The sequence below is a fragment of the Monodelphis domestica genome, chromosome 1 (assembly GCF_027887165.1).
Source record: "Monodelphis domestica isolate mMonDom1 chromosome 1, mMonDom1.pri, whole genome shotgun sequence".
Lineage (NCBI taxonomy): Eukaryota > Metazoa > Chordata > Mammalia > Didelphimorphia > Didelphidae > Monodelphis > Monodelphis domestica.
The window spans coordinates 555471470-555492752 of NC_077227.1; the positions used below are offsets into that span (position 1 = coordinate 555471470).

Below are 21283 nucleotides of genomic sequence, written 5' to 3' on the forward strand. Positions count from 1 at the left end.
TTCCAAGTCTTCTTACTAATACTCCCTTCCCCTTTTCTCTTTCTTGACCAGATGCTAAGCCTACTCTCTCACACGTACCCCATTCTCCTCTCTACAGTAGAGAATTCATATTCTGTTCTACTATGGCCTTTGGACCCATTCCCCACATTCTAGTTGTGGATAGAGCCCCACCCTCACCACATGAGTATAATTTCTCATATTAGTTATATGATCAGGGAGTAACTGACTTCAATACTTCCTGTAATACAATGTACTCATGGACTTTTCAATTTTGCTCTAAAGTTCATCAGATCTTTGCAGTGCTATACTCCATGTGAGGAAATCCAGGGCTGAGAGGAAGAGAAGAATGCCAGAGATAATTTGGGTCAAGATCAGTGTTCAGAGAAACAGAAGTAATTTTTATTGGCATATAATACATACCACCTAGATAGAGAGAAAATATACATAACAAATTAATGCTATATAGTCTCATCTGAGCCCTCATTGCTATTAGGCAATACTTCTACATGGGCAGCTATATGGTGCAGTGGATAAAGTGAGAGGTCTGTAATCAGGAAGATGTACAAGTTCAAATCTAGGCCCAGATACTTACTAGCTATGTGAACTGAACAAGTCAGTTAACCCTATTTGCCTTGATTTTCTCATCTATAAAATGAGCTGGAGAAGGAAATGGCAAACCTCTGTGATATCTTTGTTAAGAAAACCCTAAATGGGATCACAAAGAATCAGATGAGACCGAAATGACTAAACAACAGTAACAATCCTTCTACATTTCTCCAAATAACTTTTTCTCCTACTCAACTTTTTGTTCCTCTTCAAACCTTCCATAGCTTTCCCTTTCCCTGTATCCATCCATGTCGTGCTCACTAAAATCAAGTATCCCAAAGGACTCTATCTTGGGTCCTTTTCTTGTCCTGTAAACATCATAAATTCAGCATGTCCAAAACTGAATCCCCTAAACACTTTCCTATTGCTCTTGAAGGAAAACATCCTATTTACCAGGATCACAACTCAAGGGTAATCCTTGACTCTTGACTTTCTTATGCCCATATCCAGTCTATTGATTTCACCTTTGCAATATCTCTTAAATATGCCTCTTCTCTTATGATACTGTCATAATCTTGATACAGGCACTTATCAGGTTATGCCCAGACAATTGCAATAGCCTGCTTGTTGGTCTGCCTGCCTTAAGTCTTTTGTCCATTCCAGACCATCCTCTATTCAATTAATAAAGTTATTTTCCTAAAGCACAGATCCAACAATGTTACTCCCCTACTCATTATACTCCAGTGGCTCCCACCTCCAGAATCAAATGCAAAATCTCTGTCACTCAATGTTCTTCATAATCTAGGCTCCACCTACATTTCCAATCTTCTTATAACTAAAGACTCCCCCCAACCCCATGGACCCTTTGATCCAATGACACTGTTGTCCTTGTTGATCCTCCAAAAAAAAAAAAAACATTTCTCAGTTCCAGGTATTTTCTCTAACTGTCCCTCATTCCTAGAATGTTCTCCCTCCTCATTATTGCCTTTGTCGAATCCATCATAAATCCCACCTTCTACAGAAAATCTTTCTTAACCCATATAGTTTTAGAGCCTTCTGTCTCTTGATTATTTCCTATTTATTTGGTATATAGCTTGTTTGTAGATAATTATTTGCATATTGTCATCCCCTCCCATTAGATTGTGAACTTCTAATGGGCAGGGACTGTCTTATGCCTTTCTTTGTACCTCCTCCTGCAGAACAACTAATAAATTCTTTTCTTGCCTTAGCAATAATCTCATCCTTCAAAAGGTGAAGATATGAAGAAGAGACGATCTATTCTGGATCTGTTTCTCATTAACCAGAAGGCTTCTGGGATAGAACTGATTGGAATCCTAAAACTGAAGTGAAGTGACCATTACCTCCTAGAGTTTTTGATAGAGAAAGAGAAAAAATCTGGACATTTTCTGACATGCATTTTAATTTTGGGGAAAGCAAATGTCCAAGGGTTCATAATAATAGAATAAAAGGCCTATAAGAGTAGTCATCTTAAGAGGGATGGGAAATGCTCAAGAATGAGATTCTAGAGGCCCAAAGAAAAATAATTACAACAAAAAATGAAAATAAAATTTATCTAAAGAGATCAGTATGGATTCACAAGAAATTTACTGAAAAATTCAGATTTTAAAAAGAAATATGCAGTAAAGTACGAGGTCAAGTGCCAGAGAATTAATAATGATGATGATGATGATGATATATAATATTTTATATAGCAATTTCTGTGTGCCAGACACTATATTAATAATTTTATAGTTATTATCTCATTTGATCTTCACAACAATCTTGGAAGGTAGGTACTATTATTATCCACATTTTTCAAATGAGGAAACTGATGCAGCAAAGTTGAAGTGCTTTACCCAGGGTCATACAGCTAGTATGTGCTAAGTCTGTTTTTGAACTCAGATCTCTATAACTCTAAGTTCAATGTTCTGTCTACTAGACAACCTATCGACATGAAAGCATGGCATGACTTTGCCAAAATAGTGTTAGAAGTGCTAAAGTTTAGAATGCATCAAGCCCAGTGAAGGAAACCAAGGACAACAAAATGCTTTGTACTTTTTTTTTTTTTGCGGGGGGGAGGGGAGGTTGTTGATTTAAAGCTATATGGGGTGGGGCAGCTGGGTAGCTCAGTGGACTGAGAGCCAGAACTATAAATGGGAGGTCCTAGGTTCAAATCTGGCCTCAGATGCTTCCTAGCTATGTGACACTTGCAGATATGATTTCTGAGCCACTATCAGGGAAATTTGAAAGATTATGGAAAATAAAAAGAATACTGTAAGATTGGAAAAAAGGCAAACATTTTCCTGGTTTTCAAAAATGCAAGGAGAAGAGAGTTTAACTTCAATTCCTAAAAAAATTCTGGAATAGATGGTAAAAGAGATGGTTGGCAGACATTGAAAAAAGAAAATGATTACAAAGATCCAGCATAGCTTCATTAAAAACAGATCATGCCAACCTAACTTATTACTTTTCTTGGCTTGATTACCCAACTAGGAGATCTTGATAGTGCTATGGGTATTGTTTATCTATGCTATGGGTATTGTTTATCTAGATTTTAACATAGCTGGTTTTTTTTAAACCCTTACCTACCATCTTAGGATCAATATGGTATATTGGTTCCAATTATACCGAAGTATTGGTATACTGGTTCCAAGTCAGAAAAGTGGTAAGGGCTAGGCAGTGGTGGTTAAGTAATTTGCCCATGGCCATGCAGCTAGCAAGTATCTGAGGTCAGATTTGAACCCAGAATCTTCAATCTCTATGGCTAGCTCTCTGTCTACTAAGCCACCTAGTTTCCTCTCAGCATAGCTTTTGATAAAATATACTATTCTTGTGGAGAATTTGGAGAAAAGAGGATTAGGAGATAACATTCCAACAGATTCAGAACTGCATGGATGGCCTGACTCAGAATAATTTTGTTAACTATTTAGATTCAATGTCCAAATGGCAGGTCACTGGTGGAATACCCCCAGGACTCTGTGCTCAGCCCTATACTGTTTAACATTTTTGTCACTGCCTTGGATAAAGATATATATCACATGCCCACCAATTTCGCAAATGATACAAAGCTGTGATATTCAGGTAACTAATTCAGGTACCAGTTAATAGAGTTAGAATCCAAAAAATTACAGCATTGAGATTAGTCTAGTAAAATGAAATTCAGTACAGAAAAATATAAAGATAATTCTTGAGCACAGAAAACCCTGAAATTTGTACAAGGTGGGAAAAGTATAGTTAGCATTTGTTCTAAAAGCATTTGAAGGTTTTAATGGACCATAGGCTCAATATGTCAGCAAATATAGCAGTTTTCCAAAAGCTAACTTCATTTTGTTCTAGCTTAAGAAAAACACTGGAGGGCAGCTGGGTAGCTCAGTGGATTGAGAGCCAGGCCTAGAGATGGGTGGTCTTAGGTTCAAATCTGGCCTCAGATACTTCCTAGCTGTGTGACCCTGGGCAAGTCACTTAACCCCCATTGTCCAGCCCTTACTGCTCTTCTGCCTTAGAACCATTACAGAGCATTGATTCTAAGACAGAAGGTAAAGGTTAAAAAAAATAAGATTGGCTAGTAGGACTAAGAAGGTGATATTCTCATTCTATTCTGTCTTCATCTGGAGTTATTGTGGTCAGTTCTGGATTACATAATTAAGAAATAGATAGACCAGGGAATGAGGAGAAGGAGGTCAGAATAATTATAGACCTAGCATCCATATGAGGATCATTTGAAGGAAGTTGAAAAGAGAAGATTCAAAGAGGACATGAGAACTGACTTCAAATATTTGAAGGATTGTTGTGTGGTGGAGAAGTTAGACTTGCTCTGTTTGGTCCAAAGAGCAGAACCAGGAGCAACTGGTGAAAGTTGAAAAGAAGAAAATATTGCCTGGATGTAAAGAACAACTTCCTAACAATTAGATAGAAGAAAATATTGCCTGGATGTAAAGAACAACTTCCTAACAATTAGATAGATATAGAATCAGATACCCTGATAGGGAATGGGTTTGCCTTCTTTATTGGTCTTCAAGGAGAAGCAAGATAACCACTTGTAAATGCCATAGTAGAGACTGTTTCTTATATGTGGATTAGACTAGATGGTCACTGAGTTCCATTCCAATTATTTTTCAGTCTTATTCTTTGAACTGTTGAAATTTAATCAACAAGCATTTACTAAGCCCGTATTTTATGCTAGGCAGCACCCTACATACTAAGAGTACCAAAAAAAAATAATAATCTAGTCTTTTTCTTCATAGACCTTACTTTATAATGGGGCAGAAGGGTAACAGAGAATGATATGGTGTGAAGATAAAATATATTTAACAACAAATGGATGAGAGTGGGAGTTGTGAAGAAATACATGGAACACTTTTAAGTTTAATCGGCATTAACACTTTCTTAAATCTAGACAATCTACAATAAAATTAAAGATAATAATGACAAAAAGCAATAAACTTAACCTTGATTTGTAGTATTTGCTGAAAATTCAACAGTCAGTAAACTTTCATGACTTGTTTGAGCTGGCTCTAATACACCCCTGTACTATATAAGATACATAAAACACATATGGAGTAGGAAAAAATAACCACTACCAAAGAGGAGAAAGTTTTATCAGTTGAATCAGCTTAATTATAAAGAGTTTTAAATCCCAAAGAGATTTTATATCTAATTCAAAAGGAAACCCCTGAAGTTTAGGGGAGTAGCCTGGCCAGACTTGAACTTTATGAAAAATTACTTTGGCAGCTATGTGAAGAATTTATTATAGCGGTGAGAGACTTGAGAGGAGGAAATCAGTTAAAAGGCTATTTCAATAATATGAGTGAACTAAGCTAACTTCATTCTACCAGCTCTGGTTTCTAGTACTCATAGTATTGTTATAGATAAAGAATTAATATAACTTATGAATATGAAGAGTTTTTAAATTATATATATATATATATTTATGATATAAATGAAACATTCTTATAGGGAAAATATGCCATTTTTGGGTCAAGACTGGAGGTCTCCTGGATGGAGTTGGATTAAAACAGAGGATGGCTGGAAAAGATGTGAATCCTGCAATCAGGAGATTGAAAGAGACAATAACCAATGTAACATCAGTCATAGCATGTAAGTTACAACTATTAATTTATTTGGTACTTTGAAATGGTATTTTTTCACTTTAAATGATAGATTCATGAAATATACATTTTGACTTGTTGACAACTATATTTTTGATGAAGACATACAATAACTTTAAACATGGTATAATACTTGCCACTTCATAATTTACACTCTAGGTTTCAAGTAGAATAAATCAATTAACATGTATGTTGAACTTGCCTTGCTTTTTGAGATTAATCACATAAATATTGATTTCATTTGTTAAAAAGACAAATTATTGAAGCAATAATTTGGTGACTTTGCAAGATCTGGGGTTTCATCAGAGTGGATGTCATGCCTATTAATAAAGATTATAGCCACTTTTTTGAGCCTTCTTGTTCAATGTAATTTCTGTCCTTGTTTTTTTCATTAATTCTCTATGAGAGAGATTCGCAACCTCCTAGAGCACCAGTATGATATTCTGGTTGTGATTCTATCTCTCATTTTTGAAAAAATGATTGTTCTATTTCTGTTCATACATATTCTTAATGTTGTTTTTTACATTAATTGTTCTACTTTTTGGTAAGATCTTGAAACTTATCTACGTTATAAGTCTGGATTACTTAAAACTCATTCTTCTGAGATTCTGATATTTCCTGTTTCACAAACATCTTGCATCCCTGGGGAGAATGTTCATGTAAGATAAGAGCTTTCCATAGTGTTGATGTTTAAGGTCATGATTTCCAAATGTGATTTGACCTAATTTCCCTCTTTTTAGTTTTGTACTGTTATGTGTATTTTTGTATATAATGTTCTTGCAAGGGTTTTTCATAGTATTATAAGGTGAATTTTAATTATTATCTTTTGGGGTTTTTTGTTTCTATAAGAGTATAATTATAAGTATGTTGTTTTATAACTGTAAATATTTGTATTTAATATGTGACTTGCATTTTGAAAGATGTTTTGATCGCCTTCTTTCTTCTTTCTCTTTATTTCACTCTGTCTCTAGCATAGAATTATGGAATAAGTTTAGTTTGAAAGATCCATTTGGGGAGAATGTTTCTCCCAAAAGATCTCAGGGTGAAATGTTGATTGTAAGGATTTTAAATTAGTTTATTCTGTCTCATTAAGAGCAGAAATGTTAGTCCATAGAAAGAGTTGTAATTTGGATACTGTCTCCTATAAGAGAGGGAACAGATAGAATCTTGCCATGGACTTTTTAAGAACAGAAGCCTTCTAAATAGGAGTGAGGCTCTTTTAAGAAGAAACCATAAAACCAGGGAGAAAAGGCAGTTAGAGGAACCATTTTACTTTGACTTGGAGCTGAGAGGAGGTGCTGGGCAAGTTTCCTTTACCTGAGAAGAATCTGACAGTTGAGTTTTGGGTTGATTGAAGATAGAGAACTAAGAAGAAATCATATTAAGAGGACTATTCTTTGAGAACAGACCTAGCTTGTTCCCTGGAAGTTGGCAGTTTTCCAGTGACAGGTGCTCTGACTTAGGAGAGAGGGCAGCTGGGGTCAGATTCTCTATTAAGAGAAACTGGCAGATACATCTGATACTTTAAGCTTATATATATATATATATATATATATATATATACATACATACATATATACATTTAAAGGGATAAAGAAGATTGTATAAATTAGAATAGGTTTTAGTTAGAGAATATTTTAAGATAGTTGAGAGTAAGTTAAGTCAGATCTGCTCTGCAGATAAGAAGCTCCATGAGGAGCAGTTTGTGGGGGACGGTGGTATTTAGATACTTAGAATAAGATTAATAGATTACCTACCTTATTCCTAAATCCTATCCCTATTCAACTTAGAATAAAGTTGTATTCAACCACTTCTTGGCTTTCTGTCCACCGCCAGTAAATAGTTTAACAACTGACAGCCATAGTAGTTATAATAGCTTGGTCCATACCAGTTTCAGTATACTTGCTACAGTTCAACATATCAGCTTTAGCTGTGTCAATAGCAGCTTCAGTTTGATCATAACAGTAGCCAAGCTTGATTTTCCCTTCTGTAGTTTCTATCCAGAATAAACAAAATGATAGAGTTCTTACCATCCTGAGATGTTATGGGCATTGAACACCTGGTTAGAAAGAGATTACAGGAAACCCCTGTGGGCACTGGTCATAGGACTAGGCTTCATTTGGCAACCTCATTGCCTTTTATCCAGGATCACAATTATAGGGTGGAGAGGAGCACTTGTGGTCAAAAAGCAGTAGGGGCCCTAGTTCCAAGTTTCAGTTCCAGGGTAGAAAGGGAACAAGGGCCCAGTTCCAGGACAGAGAATAGTACTAGTACTTGCAATGGCAAGGAAACAGGGACTATTCATGGATAAGGACCAAGGCATAGGTCATTGATCACCCCAGACCACAGTTGGAAGCACCAAAAACTTAAAGATCCACTCCCCAAGCCCCCAGAAATAGCTATGAAAAACAGTGGGGTAAAAAAGCCAGACTCTTAGGATAGCAAAACTGAATGTAATTTTGAAGAGAGTTGTTCCTGTTGAGGAGTAATGTCTGAATCCAGATTATTCATGTGTGAAAAGTGAGCTAGAGGAGAGGAAGTAGAGATAATAAAACTGTAAAGTTTTTTTTTTTTCCCTAGGAGTTTGACCATGAAAAGGAGTCACCCAGAATTGCAAAACTCAATGTTATGAGGTATATTTACATATTTCTGCCTTTATATTCTCTAATGACACAATTAACTCACCATCAGAAGTCAGTGGTTTGTATGAATTGCTTTTCTTTAAGGTAGTTGATTCAGTGGTAATAGAATCTAAGTGTTGCCTTAAGAGTCAGAAGACTGGATTCAAATTGTAACTGGGGTATTTTATGACCTTGAGCAAATCATTTAGTTTTTCTGGGCTTCAATTGCATTATTCATAAAATGGAGAAATTATACTTCTCTTACCTATATCACTCAAGGCTCTTGTATGTAAAGGGCTTAGTCAACCATATAACACTATAAATGGAAGTTGGTATTGTTATTTCTGATCTTACTTGGTCTTCCTTGGTGAGTTACTAAGCTAATCCACATACACTTGCCCCTAATCAGTTATAACTTTGGACAAGTCTGAAGTTCTCTGAGTCTCACTTCCCTTATCTCTAAAATATCAATGGATAGGTTTGGACTACATTGTCTCTAAGATTTCTTTTAGTACTAAACACTATAAAATATGAATCATGAATATGTTACATAATAAGAAGTCACTTTTCTCTAGCATATTCAAAGCAGTATCCCCAGTATAACACTATTAGATTAGTAGAATTCATATCATGTCTCCATTTTATAGAAAAAGAGGTTGGCTAAGTGAGTCACAGATTCATGGCTAGTTAGTCAGAGTCAGTAAACATTTATTAGATGCCTTTTATGTACCAAGCTCTATGCTAAGCAATAGGAATACAAAAAGAGACAAAAAAGACCAAAATAAAAAAAACCTGTCCTCAAGGAACTTACAATTTAATTGAAGAAAACAACCTACAAACAAATACACACACCTACTCACAAGCTATATAAAAGATAGCATGTGCACAATCTATATAGAGGATAAATAGTGAATAAGAAAGTGAAGTCACTTGATTTAAGGATTTTAGTTAAAACTTGAAGACAGTAGATAGAAATGAAGATAGAATTCCAGACATTGGGGACAACCAGAAAAAATACTCAGGGCAAAGAATAGTGTGTCTTGTTCCTAGAACAAAAGGAAGCCAGTGTCACTATATCAAGGGGTATGGAGAGTACGGTGCCAGAAGACTGGAAAGGTGGAGGTGGCTTGGTTATGAAAGGCTTTGAACACTAAACGGAGGATATCTATATTTGATCCCAGAAGTGGTAGGGAGCTAGTGGAATTTAGTGCATATGGAAATGCCATAATTATACCTGTACTTTAGGAAAAGAATATTGGAGACTAAATAGAGTTGTCGTGAGGATCAAATCAGATGATATTTATAAAGCATATAGCACAACGGAGGCTGAATAGGGGCTGGTTTGGAATGGGAAATTTCAATCAAGTAAGCAAGCATTTATTAAGCAAGAAAAAAAGTGATGGATTAGCTTGAGAGGTTCTCTGTATAGGTGCTTGTCATAATACATTTGTGAAATTGAATTAAATTAGGCAATTTGAATTTTTGATACAATTCATTTTTCCTCTCTGACTTGGATTCTACTAGCTATTCTTTAAGATAGTGATTAATGCCATTTAAAAGTATGCATCTCTGTTTTATTCCTTGATTAATATTAACAGTCAAAGTATAGTCAACCAATTTATCACTGTTTTAATATAATTTTAACATTTACATGGGAGCCATCTTGATGGAATATTTGCTATTTCTTGGCACCAATAATTTGTTCAAATCTATCAGGTTGTAATTGTAATTACTCGCAGTGTCATCTCATTTTTTGTCCTTCTAATTTGGTGTTCATTTTACCTTTTCTCTAACTGGTTAATGATGTGCTGGCTATGTAGAGATGATTCTGAAATGATGACTCCATCAAAACGCATTCTTTTTTAAGATGTAGTAAATTTCATGTTTATGATATTAGGTGCTCAGTATATTTCATACGTCTTCTGACTCTTCTTGAAGGTAATATTTATCACCTGTGAGAGAGCATAATTATACTTTTTTTTTCAATAACAAAAATCCCTCTCCTTTCCCACCTCTTCCCCTTTTTCCCATAATCAAGAAAAACAAATTCCCACATTGACCATGTCCACAAAAAATTTCTCAATCTCTATACTCTGAACCCAAGACATGTCTCTCAGTAGATGAATCACATATTTCATTATGAGTATTCTGGAAGCAGGGTTATTTTAAAGTTCTAAAGTCTTTCATAGTTGTTGGCTTTTACAGTACTATTATTTTATAAATTGTTCTCCTGGTTCTGCTCACTTCACATTGTGTTATTTCATACAAGTCTTACCCAATTTCTCTGAAATTGTCACCTTTATCATTTCATATAGCATAACAATATTCCATTACACTCATATACCTTAATTTGTTTAGTCATTCTCCAATTGATGGTTACTCCCTCAGTTTCCAATCCTAGTCTACCATAGAAAGAACTGCTATAAATATTTTTGTTTATGTGGAGCCTCTCCCTCTTTCTTTAATATTTTTGAAGTATAAACTTAATATTGGTATCACTAGAAGTAAGTTTCAGTACTTTGGGGGCATTGTTCCCAATTGCTTTCCAAAATGACCTCATTCACAGTTTCCAGCATTTGTATATCAGTGTACCTGTTTTTCCATATCCTCTCTAGCATATCATTTTTACTTTTTTTCTTCAGTTTTGCCATTCTGATCCTTATGAGTTAGATCCTCAGAGTTGTTTTAATTTACAATTTAATTATTAGTAATTTATATAATTTTTTTCACATGCCTGTTGATAGCTTGGCTTTCTTCCCATTACAAGAACCTGTTTATAGTTTTCTGTCCATTGGGAAATAACTCTTGTTCTTATAAATGAAAATCAATTCCTTATATATCTTTGAAATGACGTCTTCACCAAATAATATTAATACTAAGGCTTTTTAAAATTTTAAATTAATTTTATTATTATTTTAATTTACCTGCTTCTCCTCATTTTAGACATACTGGTTTTATTTGTACAAAAACATTTTATTTAATCATAATTATACATTTTGCCTTCTATAATCCTCTTTGTTTCTTATTTGGTTATGGACTTTCCCCAGACACAGATCTGAAAAGTAATTTCTTTCTTCCTCTTCTAATCTATAGTGTCATCTTTTCTTTCCAGTCATGAACCTATTTGCAGCTTATCCTGCAATGCAGTGTGAGGTTTTGATCTATGATTATTGTTCTTGTCAAACTGATTTCCAGTTTTCCCAATAATTTTTTAAATATTGAGTTCTTGCCCAAATAGCTGAGAGCTTTGGGTTTATCAAACAACTTGCTTGTTTGTTTCTGTACATTATGAATCTGATATGTTCTAATGACTAACTATTCTATTTCCTAACCAGAAATATATTACTTTGATAATTAGTGCTTTTTAGTGTACTTAGAGTTCTAATGCTGCTAACCCTTCTTTTCTATTTTTTATTATTTCCTTTGAAATTCAAGACTTTTTGTTTCTCTGCATACATTTTGTTATTTTCCCAACTTTATCAAGTAATCCTTTGGTTATTTGATTGATAGATCACTAATTCAAGGGAAAACAATGAAATTAGGAAGTCGAAATTTATGGTTTAAGGTTAAGAAATTAGATAGGTCAAAGGTTGATATATTGCTCAGAAATCCTATATCTATATGTCATGAATACTATCTGTAGAGTCCACATGTATTGGTTATGGTAAGAATCAAATATCACCACAAAATAAAAATCAAACTACAACTTAACAGGGAGAAAATGATCAATTATTGATGTTGGAATCATTTCAGAAGCAATGTATCTATCTATGTACAGACTTCAACTAAAGTAAAAGTCAAAATCAACACCAAAATAGAAAGATAAAGAGAAGATAACACCACCCCCAATTACAGTAGCTCCAAATCAAACATTAATCATCTATTGTCTCTGAAATATCCACAAAAGTCCTACTTTAATTATCTCAGCAAGAAAGTAACTCTGGTTTCTCAAAGGCTATACTAGTATAACATAGACTCAATTCTGGCAGATTTCATCAAACTAAAATGGTTTCAACTATATTCTGGAGATAGACTACCTATTGTCCAAGGAGCAGTCTAAGTAAGTACAGAGAGACATGTCACCATAAGGTTGACCACTGGGTAATTAATCCTTTTGTCATGGAAACTCAGGAAACAACTGAAAATATAAAATAGCCCCATACTATGTGTGGGTCACCCTCTCACTTCTTGGTTATTATGATACAGAAACGAAAGAATTATGTGTCTTTTTATATTGCCTACAAATATTCATTTGACTGTTGGTTCTCTCTATGTGAGATCTCTGTCCAGTATATAATCTGAGAAAATAAATCATAACAATAACAGAATTCTTGGTATAAAGAAAACCAGAAAATATAAAGGAAGTTTCAGCAAAATGGAAGAATACTTCAGTTTCTCAATGGAATATTAGTTGAAGACATTGATTTCATCTTGTTCCAAAAGAGGAATAAGAAATGAGACATATGTCCTACTTAACAACATTCATGATTAACATAAGCCAAAAGACCACCATGAAGATATCAACAATTTATGCACTAACATCTGTTACAAAAGATAAAGCAGAGAATTCTTGAGAGGATCATCCAAACCAAATTAACATATATTTTGGTATTTGGTAACTTTAATCCAAAAAAGAAGAAGCAGAGAAGGAAAGTGAAAAATGTCAGAAAACATGATTCAAATTTAAGAATTTAAAGAAGGTTATTCATACCCTAGACTGAGCCAATATTTTATTTGGGCCTCAAATTTTCTGATTAAGCCTGGTCTTTTTTTTAGGAATGCTTGTAAATCTTTATTTTATTAAATGACCATACTTTACCTCGCAAGAATATAGTTAATTTTGCTGGGTAGTTGATTTTTGGTTGTAGACCCAGTTCCCTTTTTCCAGAATATCATATTCCATGCCTTCTGATCCTTCAGTGTGGGTGCAGCCAGGTCCTGTGTAATCCTGACTATGGCTTCATGATATCTAAATTGTTTCTTTTTAGCAGCTTATAGTATCTTTTCTTTGGTCTGGAAGTTTTTGAATTTGGCTGTAAAATTCCTGGGAGTTGTCAATTGGGGGTTTAATGCATGAGGTGATCTGTGGATTCTTTCAATCTCTACTTTACCCTCTTGTTCAAGAATATCAGGACAGTTTTCTTGGATAATTTCCTGTAGAATGATGTCCAGGCTTTTTTTTGGTCATGATTTTTCAGATAGTCCAGTAATTCTTAAATTGTCTCTCCTGGATCTATTTTCCAGGTCTGTTGTTTTATCAATGACATGTTTCATATTTTCCTCGATTTTTTCATTCTTTTGATTTTGTTTTATAGATTCTTGCTGCTTTGTAAAGTCATTTGCTTCTAGTTGTTCAATTTTAATTTTTTAAAGACTGGATTTCATCCCTGGCTTTTGATCCTCCTTTTCCTTTTGATCTATTTTTCTTTATAGGTCATCTTTCACTTTCTTTGACTCATTTTCAAGCTGGTCAATTCTGGCTTTAAAGACACTATTTTCTTGTTTTAGTTCATGTGCCTCGGTTTTCAGATTACCTTTTACTTTTTAAATTGTTTTCTCTATTTTCTTCAGCCTCTCTTAATTGTTTTTTGAATTGTGTTTTTGAATTCTTCCAAAGTCTAAGTCATATTAGCTGGAGTCCCTGAGTTTTTCCTTGGTGTTCCTTGGTCCTCCTCTGTTCCATTTTTTCTTTGCTCATTACCTGAATAGAAGCTGTTGATTGTAATTTCTTTTTTCTTTTTCTGTTATTTACTCATATTTTTTTCCCTTTTTTCCCCCCTCCTTATTGGCTCTATTCTTACTCCTCAGCTTATTTGCTGGATCTGTTAGTTTGGGCTTTCTGCCCTGAAGGGGTTTCTTCTCTGCTCTGCTGATTAACTAGATTTGGCTGATGGAGCTGACCTATTGTATTAATGTGCCCTAAGGCCAGATCTTCTCCAGCTGCCAATAGAAACTGAAGGTGAAAAGTGAAGGTGTGAAGGTTGAAGGTAGTTACCCTTATCTTCTTCTCTTCCTTTCTGCCAGCCATCTCCCTGCCAGCTGCCCTGTCAGAGCCCTGAGCTTCCCATGGTGGTACCAAGGTACTATGTTGCAGTTGCAGCCTTCACCCTGGGATCCTAGATAGTCAGATTCTTGTCTCAGGTCTCAGTGCGGTAGGTGAGGGACAGGTGTTGGAGATTGAGCTTTTTGACTCTCTGGAGGCTTCTTTTCTGCACTATTGATAGACTGAATTAAGCCAATTGAGTTCATCTGCAGAGTCACAGGCTCAGGATGGAGGAGTAGTGGCTGAAGGCTGTGACCAGGCTAGCCTCTCTCTGCCCCTCTTCTCAAGCGGCCTCCCTGCCAGCTGTGGTCAGAGCCCTGTTCCTTGAGTAGCTGTGGTAGCAAGGCACTCCAGCCCTTGCCCCCACATCCTGCCAACTGCCCAAGTCTCAGCAGAGTAGGTGGGAGAGGGGTCCTGGGACCTTCTTTTTTTTCCTTAAACCCGAGAATTCAACCTTTCTGCATACCTTTTAAGTTGAATTGATAAGGAGGTTCCCCCAGCTCTGTCTATTGTTGTATCTGATTTTCTGTCCCCCCCTAGAAGCACTTTGTTTTTGATTGGGATGGAAGGGTTTTCACAGAGGAATTGACTTTTGCTGCTTCTAAGCCGCCATTTTGACTCTTCTCCTCTGAGCCAGTATTTTAAAAAGATAATGGTTTACATGGGAATAATAATACTTGATTAATAAGGGTCAGATAAGATTATGTATGTAATTTGTAAACTATAACATTCTGTAACAATATTAGCTTTAGTTGTTACTATTGATATTCTATGGAATCAGCATTTCAGAAATCTATAGTTTCATTAAGTGTAGGTTTTATAAGTTTATATTTGTGAGATCCTGTGGTTATTTTGGTCTAGACCTGTGCTTTCATTGGCATAGGTAAATCCTGGCTTGGGAATGCTTCCAACAAACACAAATTAGAAATTTAGGTTTTATGCATAGTCTTATAGCTGCTCAAGTTCCTAAGTACTAAGATTGCCTACCTGTTTTGTTATAACAAGTATGTATCAGAGGCCAGAAAAGTGTTTTTTTTTTTTTCAAACTGTAGAGTCACAGAAATACATTGTTACCAGGGACACAATTCACTTCGCATCTCTACCCATCAGCTTTCTCTGCTAAGGATGTATACATATATAAGGTGTTTAAAGAAGACTAGAACATCTGGTGTGAAAGTTTGTCAAACTTTTTCAGGGCTGCTTTCTTCCTTTGGTGTCTGCCTGACACCCAGCTCTTACCTGTGACTTCAAGAAGGTATGGTAGACACAGCAGCCACACCTTAGTAAACCATCTTGGCTAGGGGTCTAAACCAGATTGAGGCTTTTGGTGAGTGAGAGAGGTGTCTACCCAAAGCATTTGAAAACTTCACCTGGTAGAATAGATAGATGAGAACAATTTGTTCTACTGTTAATGGAGGCAGTGGAAACAGGTGCTGTGGAGAACTTAGAGTTTGGTTGGACATCAAAGAAGCCATTGCATCCCAAACTATCACCTCTCATCCTGACTTTCTGTCTTGCCTCTGGACTTCAGTGACTTTGGAAGAGAGAGTAAGGCAGATGACTTTGTTCAACTCTTCCTCCTTTAAATCCAATTTATTTATAGGTTAAAAGACATTACCAGTGATGTCATTTTGGTCCTCTTCAAATACAAAGGACAATAGCCAATCAACCAACAACCTATACTGAGGTCTTTTTGAGTTGCAAATTAGCACTCTACTATACCACACACCTCTCTGCTGCTATCATACATCAAGATAATAGAATCTCTCCAACTCAAAAATTAAAGTTTATTACATAATCTTTTAAAGTTAAAAATCATAACAAGCTATATAACTTTTTAAACATCATGGGGGAAGGAGGTTAATAAAGATTTTGAGATATATATATATATATATATATATATATATATATATATATATATATATATATATATATATATATATATATAAATATCAAGTTTCAGAATTTTCCCTTGCTGTATATGCCCAAGTGTTCCTAATGGTATAGGTTACAGAGATTATACTAGGATTTCAAAGTGTGTGTGTGTGTGTGTGTGTGTGTGTGTGTGTGTGTGTGTGTGATGTGCTTTAGTATTTCATAGATTTCATAGCTAATTCTACTGTGAGGTCTATTTTTCATATGATTTACTAGTTATTCAAGTATTCTTCCACCTCTGCCCCAAATCCATATCACATATCTTTAGTGGCTGAGATTTTATGTATTGTATAGTACCCACTTTTACTTAAGAAAAGAGGACAGAAGGGAAAAATTTTTTTTAAAAACTCCTTTTTCCCACTCTGAGCTTTTTTCTTCTTTGAAATAAGAACTGAAATTAGAGAACTTTTTCAAAGTATAATAAAACTTGGGCCTACTAAGGTAGCATTAAATTAATAAATCCAGCTTTTTGTGACACCAGATAAAAAGAAGAGAAAAAAGGAGAGGAGTTATCTACCTCTACTCAGTTTCTCTCCAAAACTTACCCTTTTTTACTGTTGTAAAGAAAGGAGCAGGATAGGAGGAAACAAAGTTCGCAGATTTAATCACTGTTCAAACCTATTTTGTCACTTGGAAATTCCTTTGTCTTTTATGTTGTGTGCTGATAATGAATTTTAACACTCCAAAAAGAATGTCTTTCACCTAACATTTTTTGGGGTGATATGCATTATGAAGCAATGATAAAGTATGGTTTAATTGAAAGAGTTGGACGAATGGGATGGGGCAGAGAAATAAGATACTAACTGACTTGTACTTACAGGCCATTTGAAGTCCCAGCTTATGTTCCAATAAAGCTCAGTATGTAGCAGACTATCTTTCTGCTGGGTGGCATTTGTTAAACATATTCTAATTTTTAAAGTGTTTTGTTCTTTGTAGATATTGGCATTCATTACTTAAATTGTCAGGATGACTTAAAAATGTGTCAGACACTTGAATAGTTTATGTTATATATTCAATGAGCTAACTTTTAAATCTCAGAGATAAAACTTTATTCCTAGTTAAGAAAGCATATGAACTTTGTTGTGATTATAAAAGAAATGTTCAGGTTAAGAACTTGGGTACCTTATTTGTTCTGTAACAGGTTAGTCTACTTCCTACCTTAAAACATAGATCTTATCACAAGCCATTAATGGTTCTTGGGATTTGGGGAAAATAGGCAAATATTTAAAGGATTCTTTCTTAGTATAAATATACTATAAAATATCCAGAAGTAGTGTCAGAGCCTGACCTGTATTACACAGTGAAAAGCACTACCTGTACAGAAACAGCCAAAAATTGTAAACCTAGATGAAGATTAATTTAATGATTCTGATTGCACTAATGAGGTTCATCATGACAAAGCAGGGGAAAAGAAAATAATATCCATTTAGGGTCATTGTTGTGTCCTCAGATCCTCATATAATAACTAAAAGACATTGTTTATAATCCTAATTTACTCAGCAATCAAGCTAAGCTCTTAGATTCTGGTATAAAATTGTGGAATCTTCTGTAAGGAGGTACCAACATATGTCTAAAACATGAAACTCCTCAAGAAGCATCAAATATAAAAATATTCTTGGTATATTGTTGGGCATCTGGAAGTGACTGCTCTTTTGCTGTGCTTATAATTTGAGCATATCAATAACTCTTACTTTATTTGTGAACAAACAGCAGAATTCAGAAAAAAGTCATAAAAAAAACTACAGGCCTCAAAGAAAAGTATTGATCCCAAGAAATAAAAATGTAGTAAGCCCACTGCTGGTTAGACCTGAAATTTTTTTTTTCCCTAATACCATATTATGGTTTAGATTTGATTTAGTGAAAAATGTAGTCAAGATGATGGGTTGAAATGTTAAAGGTTTTCTTTTTTCTGAAAAAAATAACTTTCCAAATCTGAGTGAGGCTAAAATCAAAGGAGTATTTATGTGTCCCCAAAAAGAAATGATAAAAAGATGAACCTCTTAGAAAGTAGTTAAATGAAGGTACTATATGAAAATCATTATAAGAAGAAAACAAAAACTGGGGGGAGGGGGCAACAAATCAGAAACATGCCAAAAAATTGTCATCACTCTTCTCAAAGTCAGTAAAGTTGCAAGGTACATAAAATGTTACTCAAGATCCATTTCTTGAATTTATATTTGGAATTCTTCCCAGAAAACCTAGGTGCCTATTACTCATGAGTATGAGAAATGCATCCATCAAGAAATTTCCACAATGGAAAAGCCATATTATGACAAGTAAAATCAAAACATGCTGGCTGAGGAGGGATATTGGATGTTGAGAAGATAATTTTCCATAGGTGAAATATAACAGGAAATCATCAGTAGCTACATCTTAGATCAGTTAAATGACCATAATTTTTTTAGTAAAAAAAATTTTAGAATATACAAACTGTGGTTCTCATGAAAAGAGTAGATGACAAAAACTGAAGCCTAGTTGAAATCAGTACCAAAAATAATAACAATATAATAAAGCTTACTTTTGATTGATTTGTGATAAGCAGCAAAATATTTTGTTGTTGGAGAAAAGAGGAGTTCTGAGAATGAATGACAATGAGAAGTAACAGTGATATAAGAAAGAAAAAGGATCAGTGACACATTTGTTTTTAAAATGAGGGGAAAAAATACAAGAGAGGATCCAGTGAGTTTACCAGGATTTGATTAATCACTAGCTAATATAGCCAGAGACCAAGTATTTCTAAAGGGCTCATAATTTCTTAAAAATAGGAAACTTGGTATGAATATGTGTTATATCTCTTTTCATAGCATCCTTAAAATGTGTACATTCACTTGTGATATATCATTTTTTTAATATTTAATCATATGTAGACATACATTCTAATTAATCTTATAATGTATTCTTGTAGAACAACTTCAAATTTTCATTTAATAAAGAGGAAATAGAAACTTCTTTCTGAAGTCCATTATCTTATACATCTGACTATAAATCAGCAGTTGCCCAAATAAAATTTTTTTTTAATTTACAGGTTGCCTACTGACAAAGGTAGATTCCTGAGATCATTGTTAGTTAGTTTGATCTGATTTTTACTATAGGTTGGGGCAAAAAAAAAAAAAGCTTCTTCAATGATTATAAAATCATTGAGAAAATGTAACACAAATAGAATAATATTTTGTCTGATTCACCAAAAACTGTATGCCTATTTTGTTCAAGCATAGGCATACTTTGAAGTATTAGAATAACTGAATTTTTAAAGATGTTTTAATTCAAAAGGATTAAATTTTTAAAAGTTATTTAATGATTTCACAATCCCTTAAGATAATTAGTGACAATTGCAGATTAGTGTATGTGATAACCAAAATATCCTTTTAATCTTTTATTTTTTAATGCCTGAAATAATTTAAAATAATTCTACATTGGGATTTTAAAAGAAATGCTTTACAATAATTACTATTTATGTTTATTGAACCCAACAATACAAATTAGCCACCCTGCTTTGTAAGCAGGATACCACTTCATTCTTTTTGTAATATTTAGAATTTCATCCAAAATTGAAGTGTCATTATTACAGGGCAATAGTGATAACACTCTGTTTTGAAATATTAATTCTAAAAGATACCACCACAAAATAACACACCCCTCCCCCCCAAAATGGAAAAAAAAACTGATTCAGGGAGATCATATAATGACAATGCTAGGAGATTTCTATTACATTGAATTTTATAGTGATTGTTGTGGAACTGAATTATCAGTTTCTCAAAAATAAGAAAATCTCAGGGGTTGATGATGAAGGAACCATAGGCCTCAGATTGTCCTGTGTAATATCTGTACTTATTGAAACAATTACTGTAGCTATGCTGCCATGTATGTTAGTTGCTTTGTGTTTTTCCACCTTTAAAACATTCCCTCAAAAAGCCTATGACTACACTTATAAGACAACTTGTAATTAACTTATTTCGATTTTGAAAGTTCACTTTAATTAGCTTGACATTTCATACATATGCATGTATGCATCCTTCAGTTTCAGATGCAAATTTAGTCCCCAAAATTAATGAACTAATGTTAAATGGCCTTATAGATAGGTGAAACCATCTCCTGAATTATCAGTGATAAGTTAGAAGTATATAAGTAGCATATCTAGAATCTTTATTGTTGTCTTAGACATGTAAGAATGAAGGTGCTTAAAATTTTGAGTTCCTCATGGGTGTGTATGTACTATTTTAGATAAACTATGTATAAGAAATCAATAAAAATTTTTAAAGTAATATTAAATATATAATGAATTATATAGGAGCAATGGAAACTTGCTATTCTTTTTATATGGAAATTGAGTTAACTCCCTGCCAATAAGGTATGAATTGTGTCTTTGTACTTTTTTCTAGTGGTGATAATAGATTTAACTAGTTTATCTACCATTTATTACTTGGTACTTTAGGGACCACTGCCATTCATTTTTTGTATACTATCCAAGCTTTTAGGAATTCCTTCTATAGTCATGGAACTGATTTCTTTGTGTCAAGTTACATTGTCATTGATAAATATGACATATCTGAATTAAAGACTAGATTATTTTCAAATCTAACATCACCTTGTTTTATTTTTAAATTTTATAACTTTCATGTACAGGAAACTTTAGTATTCTTTTAAAAATAAGCACCTCTCCCCTCCAAATCCCAGAAAAAAAAAAACATAATAAAACTGAGTACAAAGGTGAGACAATATGGTATAGTCGGTGCAATACTGGACTCAGAAGATAGAAGACCTGGGTTCGTATCTCACCTGAGACATTTAACTAGGAATATAACCTTAAGAATGTCAATTAACTTCCTTGAGCTTTCTCTTCCCTCTGTATTGTGAGGACCAAATAAGATAATGTATATTAAGCACCTTACAAACCTTTAAAGGGTTATATAAATATGAGCTATTACTTAAACATTGTATATATACATTTTTATACATATGTGTAAACATAGATTGTATGTATACAATGGTTTATATGTGTATAAATACATACATACACTTTTTATAATTTA

At 34.1% G+C, this 21283-nt stretch overlaps 1 protein-coding gene across 8 annotated transcripts in view; it reads left to right on the forward strand.

The window, feature by feature from the left end:
• The window catches only part of FBXO25 (F-box protein 25), a 227982-nt gene that overhangs the window by 63528 nt on the left and 143171 nt on the right, over window positions 1-21283 (forward strand). For all 8 annotated transcript variants that reach the window (XR_008915523.1, XM_056813387.1, XM_056813388.1 and 5 more), the window contains exon 2: window positions 5503-5643. Coding sequence is in view for 7 of the 8 variants with exons in the window: in XM_056813387.1 (XP_056669365.1) it covers window positions 5503-5643 (141 nt within the window). In the remaining variant the exon portion in view is untranslated. The remainder of the gene's footprint in view (window positions 1-5502; window positions 5644-21283) is intronic.